The sequence below is a fragment of the Felis catus genome, chromosome B4, assembly GCF_018350175.1.
Source record: "Felis catus isolate Fca126 chromosome B4, F.catus_Fca126_mat1.0, whole genome shotgun sequence".
NCBI lineage: Eukaryota > Metazoa > Chordata > Mammalia > Carnivora > Felidae > Felis > Felis catus.
Window position 1 is genome coordinate 35,269,583 of NC_058374.1, and position 20,132 is coordinate 35,289,714.

The 20,132-nt window shown below is 44.8% G+C and overlaps 1 protein-coding gene across 7 annotated transcripts in view; it reads left to right on the plus strand.

The window, feature by feature from the left end:
* The window catches only part of ADA2 (adenosine deaminase 2), a 30,311-nt gene extending 12,413 nt beyond the window's left edge, over positions 1 to 17,898 (plus strand). For 2 of the 7 annotated variants that reach the window (XM_023256594.2, XM_045061151.1), the window contains 6 exons: positions 5,807 to 5,934; positions 7,644 to 7,734; positions 9,477 to 9,585; positions 12,727 to 12,884; positions 13,429 to 13,631; positions 13,872 to 15,315. In XM_023256594.2, the coding sequence (XP_023112362.1) occupies positions 5,807 to 5,934; positions 7,644 to 7,734; positions 9,477 to 9,585; positions 12,727 to 12,884; positions 13,429 to 13,631; positions 13,872 to 13,971 (789 nt within the window). In that variant the 3' untranslated portion in view covers positions 13,972 to 15,315. Of the gene's footprint in view, positions 1 to 3,273; positions 3,495 to 5,806; positions 5,935 to 7,643; positions 7,735 to 9,476; positions 9,586 to 12,726; positions 12,885 to 13,210; positions 13,303 to 13,428; positions 13,632 to 13,871; positions 15,316 to 16,309; positions 16,841 to 17,357 lie in introns of those variants that run through there. The other 5 variants (XR_006600453.1, XM_045061152.1, XM_023256592.2 and 2 more) reach the window with 5 other exon arrangements.
* The last annotated feature ends 2,234 nt before the right edge of the window (positions 17,899 to 20,132 follow it).

A 20,132-nucleotide genomic window follows, 5' to 3' on the forward strand; every position in this document is an offset into this window, starting at 1 on the left:
GAGAGAGACAGGCAGTGGCAGAGAACCCACGATGGTTGTTCCCAGATGTTTTCTTGGATGCTGTCACTTGTATAACAAACATTACTGGCACTTCTACCCATCCCACCCTCCCCCCCCACCTCCCCCCCCCACCTCCCCCCCCCCCCCACCCCGGCCAAGGTTTTTCCTGGATTTTTGGCAGAGCCTCCACTGAAAATTCCACCTGGCTTGTTGCTGAAGTGACCCCTGTTTCGTGTTACTGGTATAACTGCAAGAATACTGACGATCAAGACTGGAGGGACCCTCTTAACTGCTCTCCTTTATAATAGCATTTATCCTACTATGCTGTATTCATGCTGTTTACTTCAAATCCACAAAATGGTAGATCTTAACCCCAGCTGTACATTATACATTAGAATCACCTGAGGAGGTTAAAAACAAACAAACAAACAAACAAACCACACCAGAGGTTCTACCCCAGAGATTCTGATTTAATTAGTCTGGGGTGAGACCCAAGCATTTCCCTCTCCCTAGGTGGTTCTGGAAGTGCAGCCAGAGCTGAGACATTGAGCCCCCCTAACTGTCACTATCACAGAAATGGAAAGATGGGCTGCTGTGATGACTGGAGACACTCAGGGTCAGTAAGATTCTGAAACTCAGCAGACCTCCAGCCCTCACTCCCACTGTGGAGTATGACTCAGTTTCTTAAGCTTTCTGAGCCTCAAAATCCTCATCTGTAAAATGAGAACTACCTAATGTTGTAGTTTTGAGGATTAAATGAGACGATGACATAAAAGTGTGGGCATATGCTTGGCACATAGTAGCTGAGTAAATGGTTGGTAAATGAATGGTGCTCTAGTAACTCATCTTTCTAGGATAACTGCAGATTTTGGGTTGTTTTTCTACATCTGGTGATGATAATAAGATTGATGCTAATAATATTATTATTAATAGTTATCATTTCCTTTTTTTTTTAAGTTTTTATGTATTTATTTAAGTAGTCTCTACACCCAATGAAGGGCTCAAACTCATGATCCCAATATCAAGAGTCCCAATATCAAGAGCATGCTCTTCTAACTGAGACAACCAGGCACCAATAGTTATAAATTCTTTTCTTTCTTTCTTTCTTTCTTTCTTTCTTTCTTTCTTTCTTTCTTCGAGAGAGAGAGAGAGAGACAGCATCCCAACCAGGATCTGTGCTGTCAGTGTGGAGCCCATTGTGCCCAGTGTTCGTGGGGCTCCAACCCACGAACCATGAGATCATTGCCTGAGCCCAAATCAAGAGTTGGACGCTTAGCCAAGTGAGCCACCCAGGTGCCCTCCTCCTTTTTTATTCTTTTTATTTTTTCTGAGTTGTTATCATTTCTAAGTGCTTTACAAATATTAACTCATCTGATCCTTGCAACGATCCTATGAGGTATGATTGGCTGGGGCAGATTGTATCTCCACTGTGAGCCTAAACCCAGAAGGCTGCCCAGAATCCCCTAACCAGCTGTGAAATTTCCTCCAGTACCATGCTTCACAGCAATGTTCTAATCAGTCTAGCTGTGAGGCCGGGAGGAGTTGCAGGTCTCCCCCTGAAAAGGGTCTCTTGCTCCTTGAAATAGGGGTGCTCTTGAACATTCAGATCCTGTCCTAGGTGCTTCCACAAAGCCTGCAGATTCTTGGCTGGAGGCCAGAAGCCCAAGAACACAAGGCACAGGCGGCCCTGGTGGTGATTTACTGAGGCACCAAGAGACCAGGGGCATCTGTATCTGCCGCCCCAGGAGCCAGATTCCATCTTTGTGGCTTTCCATGCTATGGGAACTAGCAGTGGGATTGGAACCCTGCAAGGCAGGGGTCCCAGATTCTCCAGCAATAAGTACTGCAATGATAGAATTGATGGCTTGGAACTGCTGCCATAGGCAAACCCCCACCAAGCCTCTGGTTGTATCATTTGCATATCTGTACATCCTTGTTTAGTATGCCAAGGGTCTTCTTGTAGACAGAATTGTCATTTGTTGATTTTTCTAAAAGGTTCTTTTGTCTCCCTTCTGTTCTGCTGGCACTACCACCCCTCCAACACCCATCTATTTATCCATTCTCCAAAACATGCTGCCTGGGGCTGAGTAGTTTTGAAACTCCAAGTGGACAGTGCTCTTCCTCAGTTAATGCTTATTTATGGAGCTCCTTCTCTGGTGCTAAAGGAGGGGAGGTGGGAAGACCCAGGTGACCTGGATCCTGCCCTCAGTGGCCTGCAATCCAGATGGGCTGTGTGGGCACATGACTCAGTAATGACACAGCAGTCAAGGCACAGTGAAGAATTATGTTCTTCCCTTCTGCAAATCAGCTGCGTAAGGCCAAGACAGCTTCAGGTATCAGTTCTGGGATGGGTTAATGCAATTGTTCTCAAACTTTTACACTCAAAAATTTTGGAGGATCCCAAAAAGTTTTTGTTTATGTGGATATTATCTACTATATCTTGTATAATATAGCCTTCATTAGAAATTAAAACTGATGGGGCGCCTAGGTGGCGCAGTCGGTTAAGCGTCCGACTTCAGCCAGGTCACGATCTCGCGGTCCGTGAGTTCGAGCCCCGCGTCAGGCTCTGGGCTGATGGCTCGGAGCCTGGAGCCTGTTTCCGATTCTGTGTGTCCCTCTCTCTCTGCCCCTCCCCCGTTCATGCTCTGTCTCTCTCTGTCCCAAAAATAAATAAACGTTGAAAAAAAAAAATTAAAACTGAGAACTTTCCAAAACACAAGCCTACATAAGCACACAATCCATTATTTGTCAGACTAATATTGTCACACATGATGCAACCTCTGGAAAATTCTGCATATTCAGGAGAGAATGAGAATGTAAAAGACAAATCTTAAATTTAAATCTTAAAATTTTTATGAGGAGAGTTTTTGATTTTGCAGATTGCCTGTAAAAGTCTAGGAGACCCACAGGGGCTCCCTGACCACACTTTGGGAACTGCTGGGGTACCGCATATAAGCTCTTTCAGCATCAAAGATTTGAAGATTCTAACAGAGTGCCTGGAAGTCTGTTGAAGCCTTGATCAGTGACAGGAAGAATTCTCTTTTTAGAAATCTCTGGTGAAGGGGCACCTGGGTTGTTCCATTGGTTGAGCCTTTGAGCGTCTGACTTTGGCTCAGGTAATGATCTTGCAGTTTGTGAGTTTGAGCCCCACATCAGGTTCTGTGCTGACAGCTCAGAGCCTGGAGCCTGCTTTGGGTTCTGTGTCTCCCTCTTTCTCTGCCTCTTCCCCACTTGTGCACTCTCTCTCTCTCAAAAAATGAATAAACATTAAAAAAAATTTTAATAAAAAATATCTGATGAAGTAGGAAAGAACAAAAATAACTTTTTCTTTACTCTCTTAAGGTTCTGTTTTTGGGGCCTGCAAGTTAAACTGGCAAAAGCCATATTAACAGGAGAAAAGGCATACACATTTTATTTGATGTTAATATTTAATTTTTATGTGCATGGAGACCTTTGTAGAAAAAAGTGAAGACCCAAAGAAGTGGGTAGAACAGGTACTTATACACTGTTTTAACAAGTGGCGATAATTTGTGGAGAAATGACAAGGCAATAGGTTTGGGTTTCTGGGGCAGTAAATTGTGGGATAGTAAATATATGGGGGAGACTAATAGAAGATAAGAGTTATGTTAGGTTTGTTTGTGCAGACCCATCTCAGAACTGCCCTTCTGTCTCCAATGATAAGGGTCGTTTTCCTGGTGTGGGAGATGAAAGGGGGAACTTGCACCAACCGAAGTTTATGTCCTTTTAGGCAGATAGGAGGAGAGCAAAGATCTCTGTGTTTGCTGCTTAATTGCCTTCCACTCAAAATAATTCTTATGCTGGGGTGCCTGGGTGGCTCAGTCCGTTAAACATCCAAGTTCTTCTCAGGTCATGATCTCACAGTTCTTGAATTCAAGCCCCACATCAGGCTCTGTGCTGACAGCTCAGAGCCTGGAGACTGCTTTGGATTCTGTGTTTCCCTCTCTCTCTGCCCCTCCCCTGCTCACACTGTCTCTCTCTCTCAAAAATAAACATTAAAAATTGTTTTAATTATTATGCAAAAGTGGCATATTTTAGGGTGGCATGGTCTGATCCCCTTCAGTAAATAATAATAATAATAGGTTATACTAGATACTGAGCTAGCAGTACCTAAAATCCTCTCCTCTGGAAAGTTCTGGCAGCCTTAACATTCAGTAAGCACTGTTGTCCATTCCTAGACCATGCAATCAGGGAAGATACACCTTCCAATAGTTGAGCCCAGAGATTGTGTGAGAGGCCAGGCTTCCCTGGGGCATCAGCAGAGGAAACCAAAGAGCCAAGGCCAAAGGGGCCAAGAGAAGGGGCTGGAAACAGCTGCCTGTTCACCCCACTTCCCCCAACCCAGGCAGCAGAACAGACACCCCCCCCCCCAGCCCCCCCACCCCCAATCCAGAGATGAAAGAACAAAAAAGCTGCTCTGTGTGTCTGGGGAGAAGAGGAGGCTGTCCTGCAACAGAAGGTGGCACCTGCAGGGTGCAGCTAAGAGGGAAAGTGGAGGTGCCCCAGGCTGGCAAGGGTGCTGTGAGGCAAGGGACCTGTGGGAAAGGAGAAAAGGGTCCTGGAGAGCACCCAGCTCCTGGGATGCCAGGATACAAGAATTGACCCCAGTGAGGAGAAAGGATTCCTCTCCATTAGGTGGTAAGATAGTTCGAGGCTCCCACTCTGCCTCTCAGCCTCTGCTCCCTGCACCCTGGTGGGCTCTCACTCTGTGTGGAACCATTGCTTCCTACACCAGGACACTAGCAATGCTCTCACCAGTGGGGCCGCTGCTTGGCTTGCTTGCAGAGCAGGCTTCTCAGTTTCTTGCATATCAAATCCCCCTTGCCTTTCCAAGTCTGACCTCACCGCCATGTCCCCTGAAAAACTTCTCTGATCCTATCCAGTTAAAAGGAGACCTTTTCCCTCTGAGATCCCATAAACCTCTATTTAGCACTTAATTCTTCCTCTTTGTATTAAAAAAAGGAATAGAGTCTGTCTGCACTAAATTAGAAACTCCTTAAGGGCAGGCATCTTGTCTCACTCACATTTGTTTACCCCTTCCAATGCCTAGCCTGGTTCCTTGTACACTGCGCATTTTTAATTGATGTTCGTGGAAATACCTTCTGCATATTATTTCTTCCCATCCTCCTTTGCCCCACAACCTCTTTGGAAACCCCCGCATCCTGTTCTGAATCCTGACCTGCCAATTTGTGCAGGGGTGAGAGCTGACCCAGTGACAGGAGAGGGCAGAGGGAGCGGCAGGGGCCATGTCATTGCTCCAACCCCCTCCAGCCTGTCACCATGGGCTTGGTGTGGCCCAACCTGCCAAGTGGGCACTTTGGAGGGGACTTCTTTATACCCCTGTCCTCTCCACTGTGTCTTTCTACTTTGTCTTACCCACGGTCCAATCCTGGCTCTTCTCACTGGCCCCTAACCATGTCCACCTGAGGGGACATCCCACCTAAGAGTGGGAGAATGGGAAGATAAAGTAGGTCCTTGGTCTCCTCTTTTTGGCTGTCCTCTCCCCAGCTGACCTGTTCTTCATTCTTTATACAAATACCTTTTGAGCACCTACCATGTGCCAGGCACTGTTACAGATGCAAGGACCCAGCAATGAATGAGACAGGCAGACACCCCAGCTTTGTGGTATTCAAGAGCATTATTCCAGACATGACTAGGACTTCTGATAAGTGTCAGAAGCTGTTGAAGGCACTGGACAAGGAAATTGTAGAGATTTAGAGATTATTGGCAATGGGAATGAAGTTTTGCTCACCTCTGATGTCTGACCAGGACCATGCTTCCCTCTCAGGTGTATGAACTGAACGGGACTGTCCATAGCCAAGAGTGGTCAGTGAAGACTTACAGAGAAGTGGCTTGTATGTTTGCAGAAAAGCATCCTGGGTTTATTGGAATCAAAATCATTTATTCGGATCACAGGTGAGAGAGAACACGGCTGAAGCTGCAGGATTTGGGAGAACAGGATGCAGGTAGAGCTACTAGATTTGGAAGGGAAGGGGAGGAGAAAGGGAGAAAGAGGGAGGCTGGGAGGCCGGCTTCTGAGACCCACCCTCCATGCCAAAGAGCCATGGCTTTGGCATGCATGTTCCTGCATGAGAGCAAAAATCTATCTCTGAAGTCACTTCTAGTTCGAATCTTCACAACCAGACTGAAATGAAGAAGTGTGGCAATTTTCCAAATAATTCTAGGCCTTGACCTCATGTCAGCCTGGGTGATTCAGTTATGGGTATGTTTTTGCCAGTATGTTCAGATAACTGGTCTATTTCTTTGTTTCAGTTGGCTGGTGGGGTTCTGCTTCATGTCAACCATGTGCTGTCCCTGGCTGTGTAGTTGGCCTTGATTGGTGACCCAGCCCTGAGTGACAGCTATCTCAGAGTCTGTGTGTGGATGTGTGACCTGGCAGTGAGAACAAGGACCCACTCTTTCCCCAAGCAAGCACAGAAAGCTTTAGAGCTTAGTTTCCCTTCTTAGTTTTATCCAAGGAAGGCTCTCTGTCAAAGGCAGGCCTGTGTAAGGACTGTGACCCACCTGTGGGGCTGGAGATGCAGGGGTGGCAAACAGATGGGGATCACACTGAATCAGTGCTTGGGGAGGGGCAGCTCAGCCCTAGAGGTTGGGCTCTGGATGGCAGTCAAACCCCTCCCCTCCCCATTTCCCCTGAATCCCCTTCACCGTTTGTGAGAACAGAGGCCTGCACCTGTGTGCTAGTCGGCCAGGGTGGAGCTTGCGGGCTGGGGCCCCACTGGTTCCTCTCAGAGGCTCTCTGGGGGCCAGTGGCAGGAGGGTGTGAGGGCTGGGTTGCAGGTGGTAAATCCTCCTGTGATCCCTTAGAGGATCTGCAGGAGGGGGAGGCTCTGCAGGAGAAGGAATGGGCAGGCATAGGGAGGGGGCAGGAGAAATGTAGGCCCATAGAACTGAGGAACAAGTGAGTCAGCTGCTGTGCAGAGACCTTTGTCCTGTCACAGAGTTGTGCCAGACTTTTCTTTTGGTGCTTCTGTTGTGCTGCTTGCCTCACCCCTATCCTGGTCTTGAACAGAGAGGGTACAGACAGAAGTAAGACAGTTTTCTTACATGGTTTCTGGAGTGCCCAGGGCCTTGCTGATTCAGCTGGAGGGAGAGGACATACAGTTGCCAGGTCCAGCTGACTCGACAGGGAATTGGGCATTCATACAATTGGGAATTGTAGCATTTCACAGGTGTCCAGTGAACAGAGAGCTGGCCTCTGTACTGCACCCATTCCAGGAGCCTTCGTCTTGGGGATGCAGGGCAAGTTTCGGACAACACCTCTTTGCTTCATACAAATGTGGACAAATGAAACCTATCTCATGGGTCTCCTTTCCTCACTTGTTGTTCAGACACCAAAGTTTCCTCTAGAACCAGCCGGACTCCTCAAAAGGGTGGATTTGGGTGAAATATCTCTCAGATGTACCCCCTGGAAGGGATCACAACAGCATGGGCAGGATAGGCTCATGTGCTGAGGGTCTGAGAAGTGGTTACTGAGTAATCTGGACTAGACCAGCCCCAGGCACTGGGGGAGCTGCTCCGGGGTATGGGGTCCCCCCGGGGTACATAGGTCCGCCAATGCCAAGTCACACTGTCTCCTATGTTTTTCTCTGTCTCTCCCACAGAGTCAAAAATGTGTCCTTCATCATGAAATCCATCCAAACAGCCATGACGCTCCGAACCATGTTCCCCAGGATGGTGGCAGGGTTTGACCTGGTAACAGACCCTACACAACAAAGCTGTCTGAGACCAGGGCCCAGCAGGCAGCTCTTTGTGAAGGCCCTGGCAGCATGCACTGAAACCTTCTGCAGAGGCTCAGGCTGTCAACCACAGGCCTGGCCAGGGTTTAGCACTGACCTTGTGTAGGGGCCTGCAGGAGGATGATAGTCACAAGAGAAAGGAGAGCAGACAGGGCTAAAAGCCTGAAAAGGGGAGTTCCAGAATAAGGAAGGAACTCAATGAGGTTGGGTAGTAATGGTGGGCTTATTTCCATTTCCCTGCCCTCCATCCTCTTTCTAGCACATGTGGCCTACCTACACCTGCCTCTTAAAACTATAGCACATAGAGGGTGGTCTGGAAGCAGAGATGGGTCTAGCCCTGGGCAAAACTGTCAAGGATGGGAAAGGTGTCCTCTGTCCCTTCATCCATTTGCTTCCTCAGCTATTTTTGAAGCTGCACGTCCATAGTGGTGTCACTGCCTTGACCACCGCCAACCCCCCGCCCCCTCCCAAATCAAAGCCATAGCCGAGTTCTGATAGCCAGGGCACACTTCCTAGGTGGCAACTCATCAGTCTCATTAAGGAAGCTAAATTAGTTTGAATAAACTGGCTAAAAGGCACTCCTGACTCCCTCTTATAGGGAGGGAGTATATCTGTACATTTTACCTGAAACTGGGCTTAAGCTTTTGCTTTCAGAACATCCAGAGCTCAAAGGAGTGGATTTCAAGGAATCATTTTGTTTGCACTGGGATGCCTTCCTGGGATCTCTGGGGGGTGCTCAAGGATCTAGCCTCTTCAGAAAGGGGCAGAAGTTCCTCCCATCTCACCTTTCCCCTCTGTGTGCAGCCCTGACAAAGGGGGCTGAGAAGAAGAGCCTCTAGTATAGAACTTCCAGAACAGTTCATTCAAGGACTGTAATGGACAAGTTCTAGAGGGAAATTGGGGTAGGAAGGGGGGTAGATAGTTGTTCAAAGGAGTCTACTTGCAAGTTCCAACTCTCTTTCAAGCCTGCACTCCATTCCACTACATTGAATACCTGTATTTGGCTTATTATAAAAATGTTCCATTGCCCCTCAACAAATTAAAATAGGCATTCTGAAGGAGGTACCCATTTTATCCTAAGGCACCCTTACTCTTGGCATGCAGCTACAAGCCCTGGGGATATGTGTGGTTTAGTTTGAAAAGCATAGTTTTGTTGTAGTTACAGCTGAGGCACTGAGTCACAGAGGGACCCTGCCAGGAAACTGACATGTCCAAGGACCCACAGGTAATGGGTGACTGAGCTGAGTCTGGAGCCTTCCTGACTCCTGGTCCAGGGCTCTTGTTCTCTCGCACTCTCTCTCCATTTTCTGTGGGTCTGTCAGTATCTCAATGTCTTGTTTTCTCTGTGTCTCTCTGTTGCTCTTGCTTTCTCCCTCACTCTCTGCCCACAGCAAGGAGCTCAGGGCTGAGCACAGGGACTTGGAAAGTGGTGTCAGAACACAAGGTGGAAAGGGGTGGGAGGATACGAGATACAGCCTCTGACTGACTAAGCGGGGGGAATTACTTAGGGGTGATAATACACTTTCTTTTCTTTTCCAATTTTGCTGCCGGTCATTTTTAAAAGGCTATGTGACAATGGCCTCAAGTAGTAACGTCAGGTTATAAGGGAGAGTATTCACAGGCTATTGAGGGTACCATCAGCAAATTGAGGCATGGACCAAGCAGACAGCTCCATGTCCCCTCCTCTCTGTCCTGCAGGTGGGGCATGAGGACACTGGCCACTCCTTGTATGACTACAGGGAGGCTTTGATGATTCCCACCTTGCATGGCGTTAAACTGCCTTACTTTTTCCATGCTGGAGAGACAGGTGAGCCATGTGGAGACGAGCAGGACAGAGGTGGGATGGATAGGAAAGCTCCTTATCATCACTCAAGAGAACTGATGGGATCCTGGGGCAGTATTGGTATTGTTGATAGTCATTTAATGGCACTTGTCCATTTCATATGGAGAAATATGTATTCCCCCTGGAGAAGGAATAACAATGATAATATAACAGTATCTGTCATTTTACATATATTATTTCTAATTCTCACCCCAGTCCTGCCAGGAAGGTGTTTTTATCCCAATATTATTTATTTTTTATATTTTAAACTGTACTTTATTTATTTTATTTTTTATTTTTTTTATTTTTTTTAAATTTTTTTTCAACGTTTATTTATTTTTGGGACAGAGAGAGACAGAGCATGAACGGGGGAGGGGCAGAGAGAGGGAGACACAGAATCGGAAACAGGCTCCAGGCTCTGAGCCATCAGCCTAGAGCCTGACGCAGGGCCCGAACTCACGGACCGCGAGATCGTGACCTGGCTGAAGTCGGACGCTTAACCGACTGCACCACCCAGGCGCCCCTATTTTTTATTTTTTTAAATGTTTTATTTATTTATTTTGAGAGAGAGAGAGAGAGAGAGAGAGCGTGGGTGAGCAGGGAAGGGACAGAGAGAGGGATAGAGAGAGAATCCCACACAGGCTCCACACTGTCAGCACAGAGCCCAATGCAGGGCTCAAACCCACGAACTGTGAGATCATGACCTGAACTGAAACCAAGAGTTGGGCACTTAACCAACTAACCAATCTCTATCCCCATTTTATAGATGAAGAGCCCAAGGCTCCAAACATAGAGTACTTGGCCCAAGGGTAAAGAGCTAGTCATTGGTGGAATTTGATTTTGAATTCTTTCTGATGATCTCCATTTTATAATCAAGTTGTGCTTAAGAGGTTAATTCACCTGTCCAAAGTCACACAAGGGTAAGTGGCAGAAAAGGGACTACAACCAGGCAACTAGGAGGCTCTGTCCACACTCATCAGTGCTGAAGAGGAGACCCCACCCAGCCCAGACAGCTTGACTACTATTGTTTATGAAATGCCATTAGCCCAGCCATGTCTTTGCTCCCTAAAGCTCACTCCACAGGTTCATAGGTCGTCTCTCAGAGCTTCCCATATTCCAGTCCTTAAAATATGTAAGTCCTAAGCAAAAGGAGTCCCAGATCATGGTTGCAATTTCAGGTTAAAATGAAGATTTGGGGGGCTTAGATCAGGAGGAAATCTTGCTGCTACACCCCACCTGGTGTCCCTGAGTACTGAAGGCACCTGTCACCCTTAGAAGACCAAGGAGATAAGTGGAGAGCAGTGTGGGGGCTTGGATTTCACAACCAGGCTTAAACCTTGGTTTATCACACCATCTCTCAGAGGAAGGGTATGTGTGCCTTACTCTCTTATTTCCTGACATTTCAATCAATTTAGACCCAATTTAGATCAAAACTGTTCTAGGAAATTTGAAGAATTGTTTGTGGGGGATGGGGCAAGGGAGTAGGGGGATGTTAACCTTGAAGAGCTTGTGGTCTAGTTGGGAAAATCATACTTACCTGTGTGAAATCATTTCAACAGTATGAAACACTGTAATAGGATCTAACCAAATTCCAAGACGAATGGCCCTAGGAGAGGATTTTGCCAGGAACTGGGTATTTGATACCTGAGAGTAATGTTCTTATTTTTATTTATTTTATTTTTTTAAGTTTATTTATTTATTTTGAGAGAGAGAGACAGAATGTACATGTGAGGAGGGAAGGGGCAGAGAGAGAGAGAGAGAGAGAGAGAGAGAGAAGGAGAGGGAGAATCCCAAGCAGGCTCTGTGCTGTCAGCACAGAACCTACCAACCATGAGATCATGACCTGAGCCAAATTCTTGGATGCTTAACTGACTGAGCCACCCAGGTGTCCCTAATGTTCTTATTTTTTAAAAGGAAGAAATCTTTGAAAAAAAAGTTCTAGATAGGAAACCAGTGAAAATCCACCTAAAACACATGCCCTAAAAAGTAATGGGAATTCTTGGACTTTATTCCTAACAGAACAGTGGAGTTTTCATATTTTATATGTGGGTCAGTTAGGATGCTTTTGGCTGCCAGGAATGGAATACACACATTCAATAGGTTTTACAACAAGGTCATCTGTTATTTCACATAATAAGCAACCTCTGCTGTTTTCATCAAGTTCAAGGTTTACCTTACTTTGTTGTCCATGAAGTCACATTCAGGTGAGACAAGATGTTTCCTCTAGGGTATCTTCTTTTATCAGGGAGGAAGCCCAAGATCTCCCTACCAATAACCTTCCAGGTCAGCATTAGGACTATCCTAGTTGCAAGGGAAGCTGGGAGAGTCAGGACCTTCATTTTCACCCTCCAAAGAAAGCCCTGCTAGAAAGGAATGTACAATGGGGATGGCTGGTAAGTAGGCAGCCAACGCTATCTGCCACCACTTTGTCAGTACTGGTCATTGTGATCTGGCAATTGTCTTGCAATTGATATTGTTAAAGATATAAATTAAATAAGTACATACAAGTAACTATAGGGGCACCTGGGTGACTCAGTGGGTTAAGCGTCCAACTCTTGGTTTTGGCTCAGGTCATGATCTCATGGAGCCTGCTTGGGATTCTCTCTTTCCCCTTCTCTCTGCCCCTCCCCCACTTTCTCTCTCTCTCTCTCTCTCTCTCTCTCTCTCTCTCTCTCTCAAAATAAATAAATAAACTTAAAATTTGTTTTTAATTATATTGAAAGAGTTTGCAACACATTGTTGTAAAAAATCATGAACAAAATTCCCAGAAAATAGCTCTGGAAACAAATAAAAAATGGAAAGAAAGAATATAGGCTGTGGATTCAGATAGACCAAGGTTTAAAACTGAGTCTTGCTACTTGAGTATGCTCCTTCAATTTACAAAGCCTATGTAAGTTTCAACTTCCTCATCTGTTACATACATACATAAAATAAAGGTTTGCCATACCTCCTCTCTTTTACCTCTCTTTAGCATTGTTATATGAAACTCTGTGTGTGTGTGTGTGTGTGTGTGTGTGTGTGTGTGTGTGTGAATGTTCTTTTACTTGCTTGGGGATCTGAAGCCTTTATCTGAGGATAGTCTATGGGCCAGATCCATCTGACTGGAGACTTCCCCTTTATCCACAGACTGGCAGGGTACTTCCATAGATAGAAACCTTCTGGTTGCTCTAATACTGAACTCTACCAGGATTGGCCATGGATTTGCTTTGACCAAACACCCAGCAGTCTGGGCTGACTCTTGGAAGAAGGACATCCCCATAGAAGTCTGTCCCATCTCCAACCAGGTATGCATGATCCATGGCACCAACCCAATACAATCTTTCTTTCCAACCTCAACCTCTGTTCTGATTCCCAAACTTTCCTGTATGATTTCTAGCTCCTGAGCTCACTTGTTTTCTATATTCCTCTGCTGTCTCTCTCCCCTTAATAAGTTATTTAGGAATGTCCCTTTGCCTAATCCATTCATAATGGCAGCAGTTGAGGCAACTGAGGCAGCAGTTGAGGGTCCCCAGTGGGGTGGAATTTGGGGCAAGGCTAAAAACAAAGCTAAAGGGACATTGAGGAAGGCCAGTGAAGTAGGAGGGGCCATAGAATACTTTTGCTTTCACAGCTGCTTGGGGGTCTTTGTGCACCTGCCTCTTCTGCTGTGTTCCAGAGAGCTGCTCTGAGCCAGACCAAGAGAGAGACCAAATGTTTGTGAAGGTGAAGAATCTTGGAGAAAATTGGGAAGAGTATGAGGACTGGCTCTATTCCTTGTATTGTATCCAGAAGTCATCCCAATGTTTTTGGGTCAGAGTTTGTCTTTCTTCTTTGCTTCCTGTTGGGCAGGTTCTGAAACTGGTGTCTGACTTGAGAAACCATCCTGCTGCTGTTCTGATGGCCACTGGGTACCCCATGGTGATCAGTTCTGATGACCCGGCAGTCTTTGGTGCCAAAGGCTTGTCCTATGATTTCTATGAGGCCTTCATGGGTATTGGGGGAATGGCAGCTGATCTGAGGACACTCAAACAACTGGCCATGAACTCTATCAGGTGAGGGTCTTGTGTACTTCCCAGATCCCCAACTCCCTCTTCCACCTCACAACTTGTGTTTATCTCTAGTAGAGGTTTATGGCAGAAGCTTAGAAGGTTTCTTTGGGTTTTCTCCACAACACCTCTGTTTCGTTATTGCTCTCGGACTGGGGAGAAATGTGTTCTGCAAGCATCTGAGATCCCCTCATCTGTTTCCCAACCCTTTCTCCTGGGGCTGACCTAAGTGCCTTTTCTCCGCAGATTCAGCACCTTGATGGATATTGATAAAAAAGCTGCCATGAAAACCTGGGAGGAGAGATGGAATAAGTTTGTAGCTGACCTGGCTGGGAGGCCAAAGTGAGAAGACAGTCACTTATTACCCTATTCCTCTGCTTCTTCTGTAAGCTGTTTTCACCTTCTGTCAATCATTCTTGAACCCACACCAGTATAGTTTCTACCTCCATTCCTTTATCAAAACTGACATCATGAAGGTCATCAATGGCCTCGACACTGATTATCCTCTCAGGAACACTTAAACATTCTACCAGACTCATCGTTTTGAAATATTCTTTTCTCTCAACCCCAGTGACATCAACGCTCTTGGTTTCCTCCTTTCTCTCTGGCCATTGCTTCTAGGGTCCCTTTGCCAGTTGCTCTTCTCTATCAGATTTCTGTGTCGGATTTCCTCAGGACTTAGTTTTGCCTCTCTTCTATTCATGCCTCTGCTTCTTCTCCTCTTCGTTTTCTCTTACTCTATAGTGTTTTCCTGGTAGTCTCATTCACTCCTTTGCTTTTAAATACTATTTATTTGCCGATGATCCCCAAATTTATTTATTTACTTGGATCCTTCACAAGAATCTCAGAAACCTACTATGTGCAATTCTCAATCTCTCCCTTTTAACCTTTTCCTGGTCTTTCCCATCTTGGCAAATGTCACCTCCATCCATTCTACCCAGGTGTTGAGAGCAGAAATTTTCAGTGAAATTGTTGATACTGCTCTCTCCCCTGTTCCCTGCATCAAAATGTATCTCCATGCCTCTCTACCTGTGTTGCTATTGGCTGAGTTCAAACCACTATCATTTCTTGTCCGAGTTATAACGGTCTCTTAATTGAGCTCTCTTTCTTCTCTTTGACTTCATTTCATTTTCACAGAGCAATGGCTTTTTAAAAATTAAATTAAATCAGTTTACACTGCTTACAACTCAGTGCTCTTAGAAAAATCCAAATGTTTCAACAGGGCATGTGGCATCCTGTTTAACCTGGATTCCTTTCAGCATCATCCTATCCCAGTCTCCCCCAGTGTACCAGACGTTGGCCTCACTGGTCCTTTGTTCCTCAAATATCCCAAACCCTATGCTGCATCAGTCTTTTCTCATTCTTTCTGACTGGGATATTCTTTCTTTCCACTTTTGTCTGATTCCTGTTCACCCTTAAGGTTTCACATTTCATGTCATTGTCTCAGAAATGTTTCCTAGACCCCTAATCTATTAATATCTCTCATGGCACCTTGCTTTTTTCCTTCATGACTCTTAGCATAATTTGTAATTATATATTTATTTCTGTGTTGATAGTCTCCCTCCCACCAGACTGTAAGCTCCATGTGAGCAGGAGCTAATGATTGTTTCATGTACATTGTGAACACAGAGCCTAGCTCCATGCCCCAAACCTAGTTAGTATTCAATAAAAGATGTGTTGAATGAATGGATATAACTGTATGCATTGAGCCAGTTGCTGAAGCAGGAGGAAACAGAGCAGAGTCTCCCCCAAAAAAAAGACCTCATGTGATCAAATTCTGGCTCATAGCCTAGTCTTCAGGAGAAGGAAGGCATGAAGCCATCCCTGTCTTCACTTGACTAAAGGATGTGGAGAAGGATCAAAAAATTCCTTAAAAGTCACAGATGGATTCAAATATCTTCTTATCCATCAGCCATCACCTGATCTGAGTTCATAGGCAGCAGCCAACCATCCCTCCATTAGTAGTGTATCACTCTTTGGTTCATGACACTGGGAAAAGTCTTGTTGATTAGGGGTCCTCAACCACAGACTGGTACACAGATGGAACAAGATGACCTTTAAGATCCTGTCTAATTCTGACAGTCTTTGATTTATTGCCTTAACCAATCCCAGTGGATAGCACATAGGTCCCAGCTCAACTGACTCACATTTAATAAATGGTGAAAATGGGAACTTAGCTGAATGGGCTTTTGTAGCAAGTTGCCATGACTACAGGGGTCTCCCAGGAGCATAAGGTCTCTGGCCTAGACTTGGTGTGATCACTGATTTGGCAGATTAAACCAGCTACAAGTCTTGTCTTCATGCTTGGTTCAATAGGCTGAGTCCTAGCAAAGAACTAGAAACATCAACAGAACCAGACCCTGAGTTATGAAAATGTGGGAAATAGCTTGTAGCCCCCTTGGAACTGAGTAATATTTCTTCTAGGGGTAGTTAAATCTGATTTCACGTATTCCTCCTGTAGGACTTCCCAGAAGGTACACTGACATATGTTTTTTGGAAAAACTTGCATATTAATTGAATTTTTATAAACGAAATCATGCTGTACCTGGGGCTTACTATTTATTTAAAGGAAATCTGAAGTAAAGCCTTCTGTTAATGAAACGTATTTTTGTAATTTGAATTCATGTAGTCTATATTTATTTATTTCTTAGAGTGAGGTTAAATCCTTTTTTCTTCTTTGCCAGGTGAATTGTCTGGGCTGGAAAAACCTAATGTCCAGGGCACCAAGAGTCCCTGACTTGCCAGGCTTATTGTACAAGTCCCCATCATCTGGCTTATGATGAATGCCTTGGTCCAGCCCCCTCCTCCTGGGTCCTGGAGCTTTTCATCAGTTGGCACAGCTCCCAGGAAGGGCAGGGAGACTTCTGGAAATTCAAACTGAGGGAATGTTGTTGGAGATGTGAATCATCTTATTTCCCAACAGGTGAGAATTTGGGATCCAGACTCAGAGAAAACCCTGGAGCATTTTTCTTATTATCTTGAAATAATGTGAAACCTTCAGAAAAGTTGTAAGAATAGTACAAAGAACTCTAACATACTCTGTCTAGGTTTCCCAATTATTGACATTTTATAACATTTGCTGTATCATTCTCTCTATGTATCTGTATCTCTTTCAATGTCTGCATGATAGATCCTATTTTTTCTAACCAATTGAGACTTAAGATGCAGACAGTATGGTCCATTACTTATAAACACTCCAGTCTACATTTGTTGAAGACAGTGTCATTCTCCTATGTAACCACAGTTTAACCATCCAAAGCAGGATATTAACATTGATAAGATACTACCATCTCTCCCTGGCCCTTCCAGGCATGTTTCTTCTCTCTGCCCAGAACCTGACCCAGGATCACATGTTACATTTAGTTATCTCTTGTCTCTTTCAGTCTGGAACAGTTCTTCAGTATTTCCTTGTCTTTTGTGATGTTGACATTTTTAAAAAAGTTTTTATTTATTTATTTTGAAAGAGAAAGAGAGAGAGAGAGAGAGAGAGAGAGAGCGAGCTTGTGCATGCGTGCAGGAGCAGAGAAGGGGCAGAGAGAGTGAGAATTCCAAGCAGGCTCCTTGCTGTCAACAGAGAGCCCACCTCAGAGCTTAATCCCACAAACCAGGAGATCATGACTGGAGCTGAAATTAAGAGCCAGATGCTCAACTGACTGAGCCACACACTCAGGCGCCTTGTGACCTTGATTTGAAGAGTACAGACCGGTTACTTTGTAGTGTCTCTCATTTCAGGCCTATGTAATGTTTCCTTGTGAAGAGATTCCAGTTACACATTCTTAGGAGGAATACCTCAGAAGTATCTTTGTCCTTCTCAGTGCATCATATCAGGGGACACATGGATTGTGTCCCCTGGAGGTGGTCTGCACCAGCAAGCAACAGCCAATTGTTAAAATTTCAGCCTGTTGTGAAACCAATGGTGGTCTGAAATTGGTCATCATGGGAGTTTTTGTAATATGTATAAATATATTTTAAGTAAGTTCCAGGCCCAACGTGGAGCTCAAACTCATGATACTGAGGTTAAGAGTCAGCCAGGCAGCTGGGTCATTGGAGGAATTTTTACATTACAGAAATCAGCAAATACAAATCAGTGCACATCCAGCCCCCCCAGCCAGTAGTTAAACATTTATCTGTATACCGAGGCATACAATGTCAATCTGTCCCATTATGATGATGTTCACTTTAATCACTTTGTTAAGGAAATGTCTGCCAGGATTTGACACTGTAAAACTTTCTACTTTGTGATTAATAAATATTTAATGGGGAAACACTTTAACTCTATGTAAACATCTTATTCCTCATCAAATCTTTAACCCATTAGTTTTTGCAGTCACTGAAGATTATCATCTGAATCTTCTACTACTCCAATCATCACTGTTCCACTTAATTATTGCTGTGTAACAAATTATCTCGAAACTTAATGGCTTAAGAAATAATATAAATTTGTTAGCTCCTACAGGTTTTGTGGGTCAGGGATTTGGAAAGGGACCAGCTAGGCAGTTCTAGTTTCGGGGTCTCTCATGAGGTTGCAGTCAAAATGGTAGTGGAGCTGGAGCAGCTGGGGGCTGGCCAGACATCTTTTTTTTTTTTTTTTAATTTTTTTTTAACATTTATTTATTTTTGAGACAGAGAGAGACAGAGCATGAACAGGGGAGGGTTAGAGAGAGGGAGACACAGAATGCGAAACAGGCTCCAGGCTCTGAGCTGTCAGCACAGAGCCCGACGCGGGGCTCGAACTCACAGCCCTCACGGACCGCGAGATCATGACCTGAGCTGAAGTCGGCCGCTTAACCGACTGAGCCACCCAGGCGCCCCTTGACATCTTGTTTCTATACAATCTCAGGGCTCAACCATGGAGTGTCCACATCAGCCAGTGTGGGTGGCTCATGTGTGTGAGGAGGCCAAAGGCTTCAAGAGTAAGTGTTCATGTAGTAAAAGAGAAATGCTATTGTCTTTTCTTTTTTCTCTTTTTAAAAATTTTTTTAATGTTTATTCATTTTTTGAGAGAGAGAGAGAGAGAGACAGAGCACAAGTGGGGGAGGGGTAGAGGGAGAGGGAGACAGAATCTGAAGCAGGCTCCAGGCTCTGAGCTGTCAGCATACAGCCTGATGCAGGGCTTGAACCCACGAATTGCGAGATCATGACCTGAACCGAAGTCAGACACTTATCCGACTGAGCCACCCAGGCACCCCTGTTATTGTCTTTTCTTTCTTTCTTTTTTAAAAAAAAATTTTTTTTAAGGTTTATTCATTTCTCAGAGACAGAGTGTGAGCGGGGGAGGGGCAGAGAGAGAGAGGGAGACACATAATCTAAAACAGGCTTCAGTCTCTGAGCTGTCATCACAGAGCCCAATGTGAGGCTTGGACTCATGGACAGTGAGATCTTGACCTGAGCCGAAGTCAGACGCTTAACCAACTGAGCCACCCAGGCACCCCTCTATTGTCTTTTCTAATATGACCTTGGAAGTTACATGGTATCACTTCTGCCATCCTTGATTGGTGATATCTCTCCAGTCTAAGCCTTCCCAGTTTCAAGAGGAGGGGACAGAGACCCCACTCTTTGACAGAAGACTATCAAAGTCACAATGTAAAAAGAACATGTAGGATTAGAGATACTGTTAGAAAATATTTTAGAAAATATAATCACCAAATATTGATTTCTTCCATATTTATTAGTTGCCATTCTACTATAAGGAAGAACTTCCTCTATCTATCTCTATCTATCTATCATCTATCTATCTATCTATCTATCACTAGGGTTCATGGATCCTTATTCTATTCAGTGGACCATAATCTAACACTATCATCATTTCTTTTAAGATGCTTACACTGTTCCAGGGTTGACCTTGGGAAGGAACTCTGTTAAGCTGGTTCCTGTGACTCTAATAAATTCTTATGATTTTTTTTTTTTAGAATTTCCTTACTTTTTGACACAATTAAGTATTTTAGGTTCATTTTGCACTTTCCTTGTCTCGTGCTGGATATGAGCTCTTCTCCAAAGAACTATGATTCCTTTTAGTAGAGAATACTTAGAAGCCTTGATTTGAGCATTAGATGTGCTCATTGTTACTGGTGCATGTGTGTATGCACACATAAATATGATTCATATATATGCATACATAACTATAATTTATATTATGACAAAGAAAATCACACTCCCAAAATGGTGTCACTTAGGCCAAGTCACCATATCGGGGCTTAATACCTAACTTCACTGCAGTTTCAACTTGTGCCAGAAATAGAAGTCTTAACTGGTCCGTCAGGAATTTTCTGATCAGCACCAATGAGATAATCTGCCACATGGGCCCTCTCCATCCCTCAAAGATGAGGTAATCTACCTAATAACAGCCCCTGCCCTTCACCCTAAGGGAAGGTGACCTTACCTGGAACAGTCTTCACTCTTGTTAACTTCTTGCCCCACTGTCTTTCTTATAAAAACCTTCCATTTTGTACAGCTCCTCAGAGGTCCCCTCTACTGCTAGATGGGAGGCTGCCTGATCCTGTGAATTGC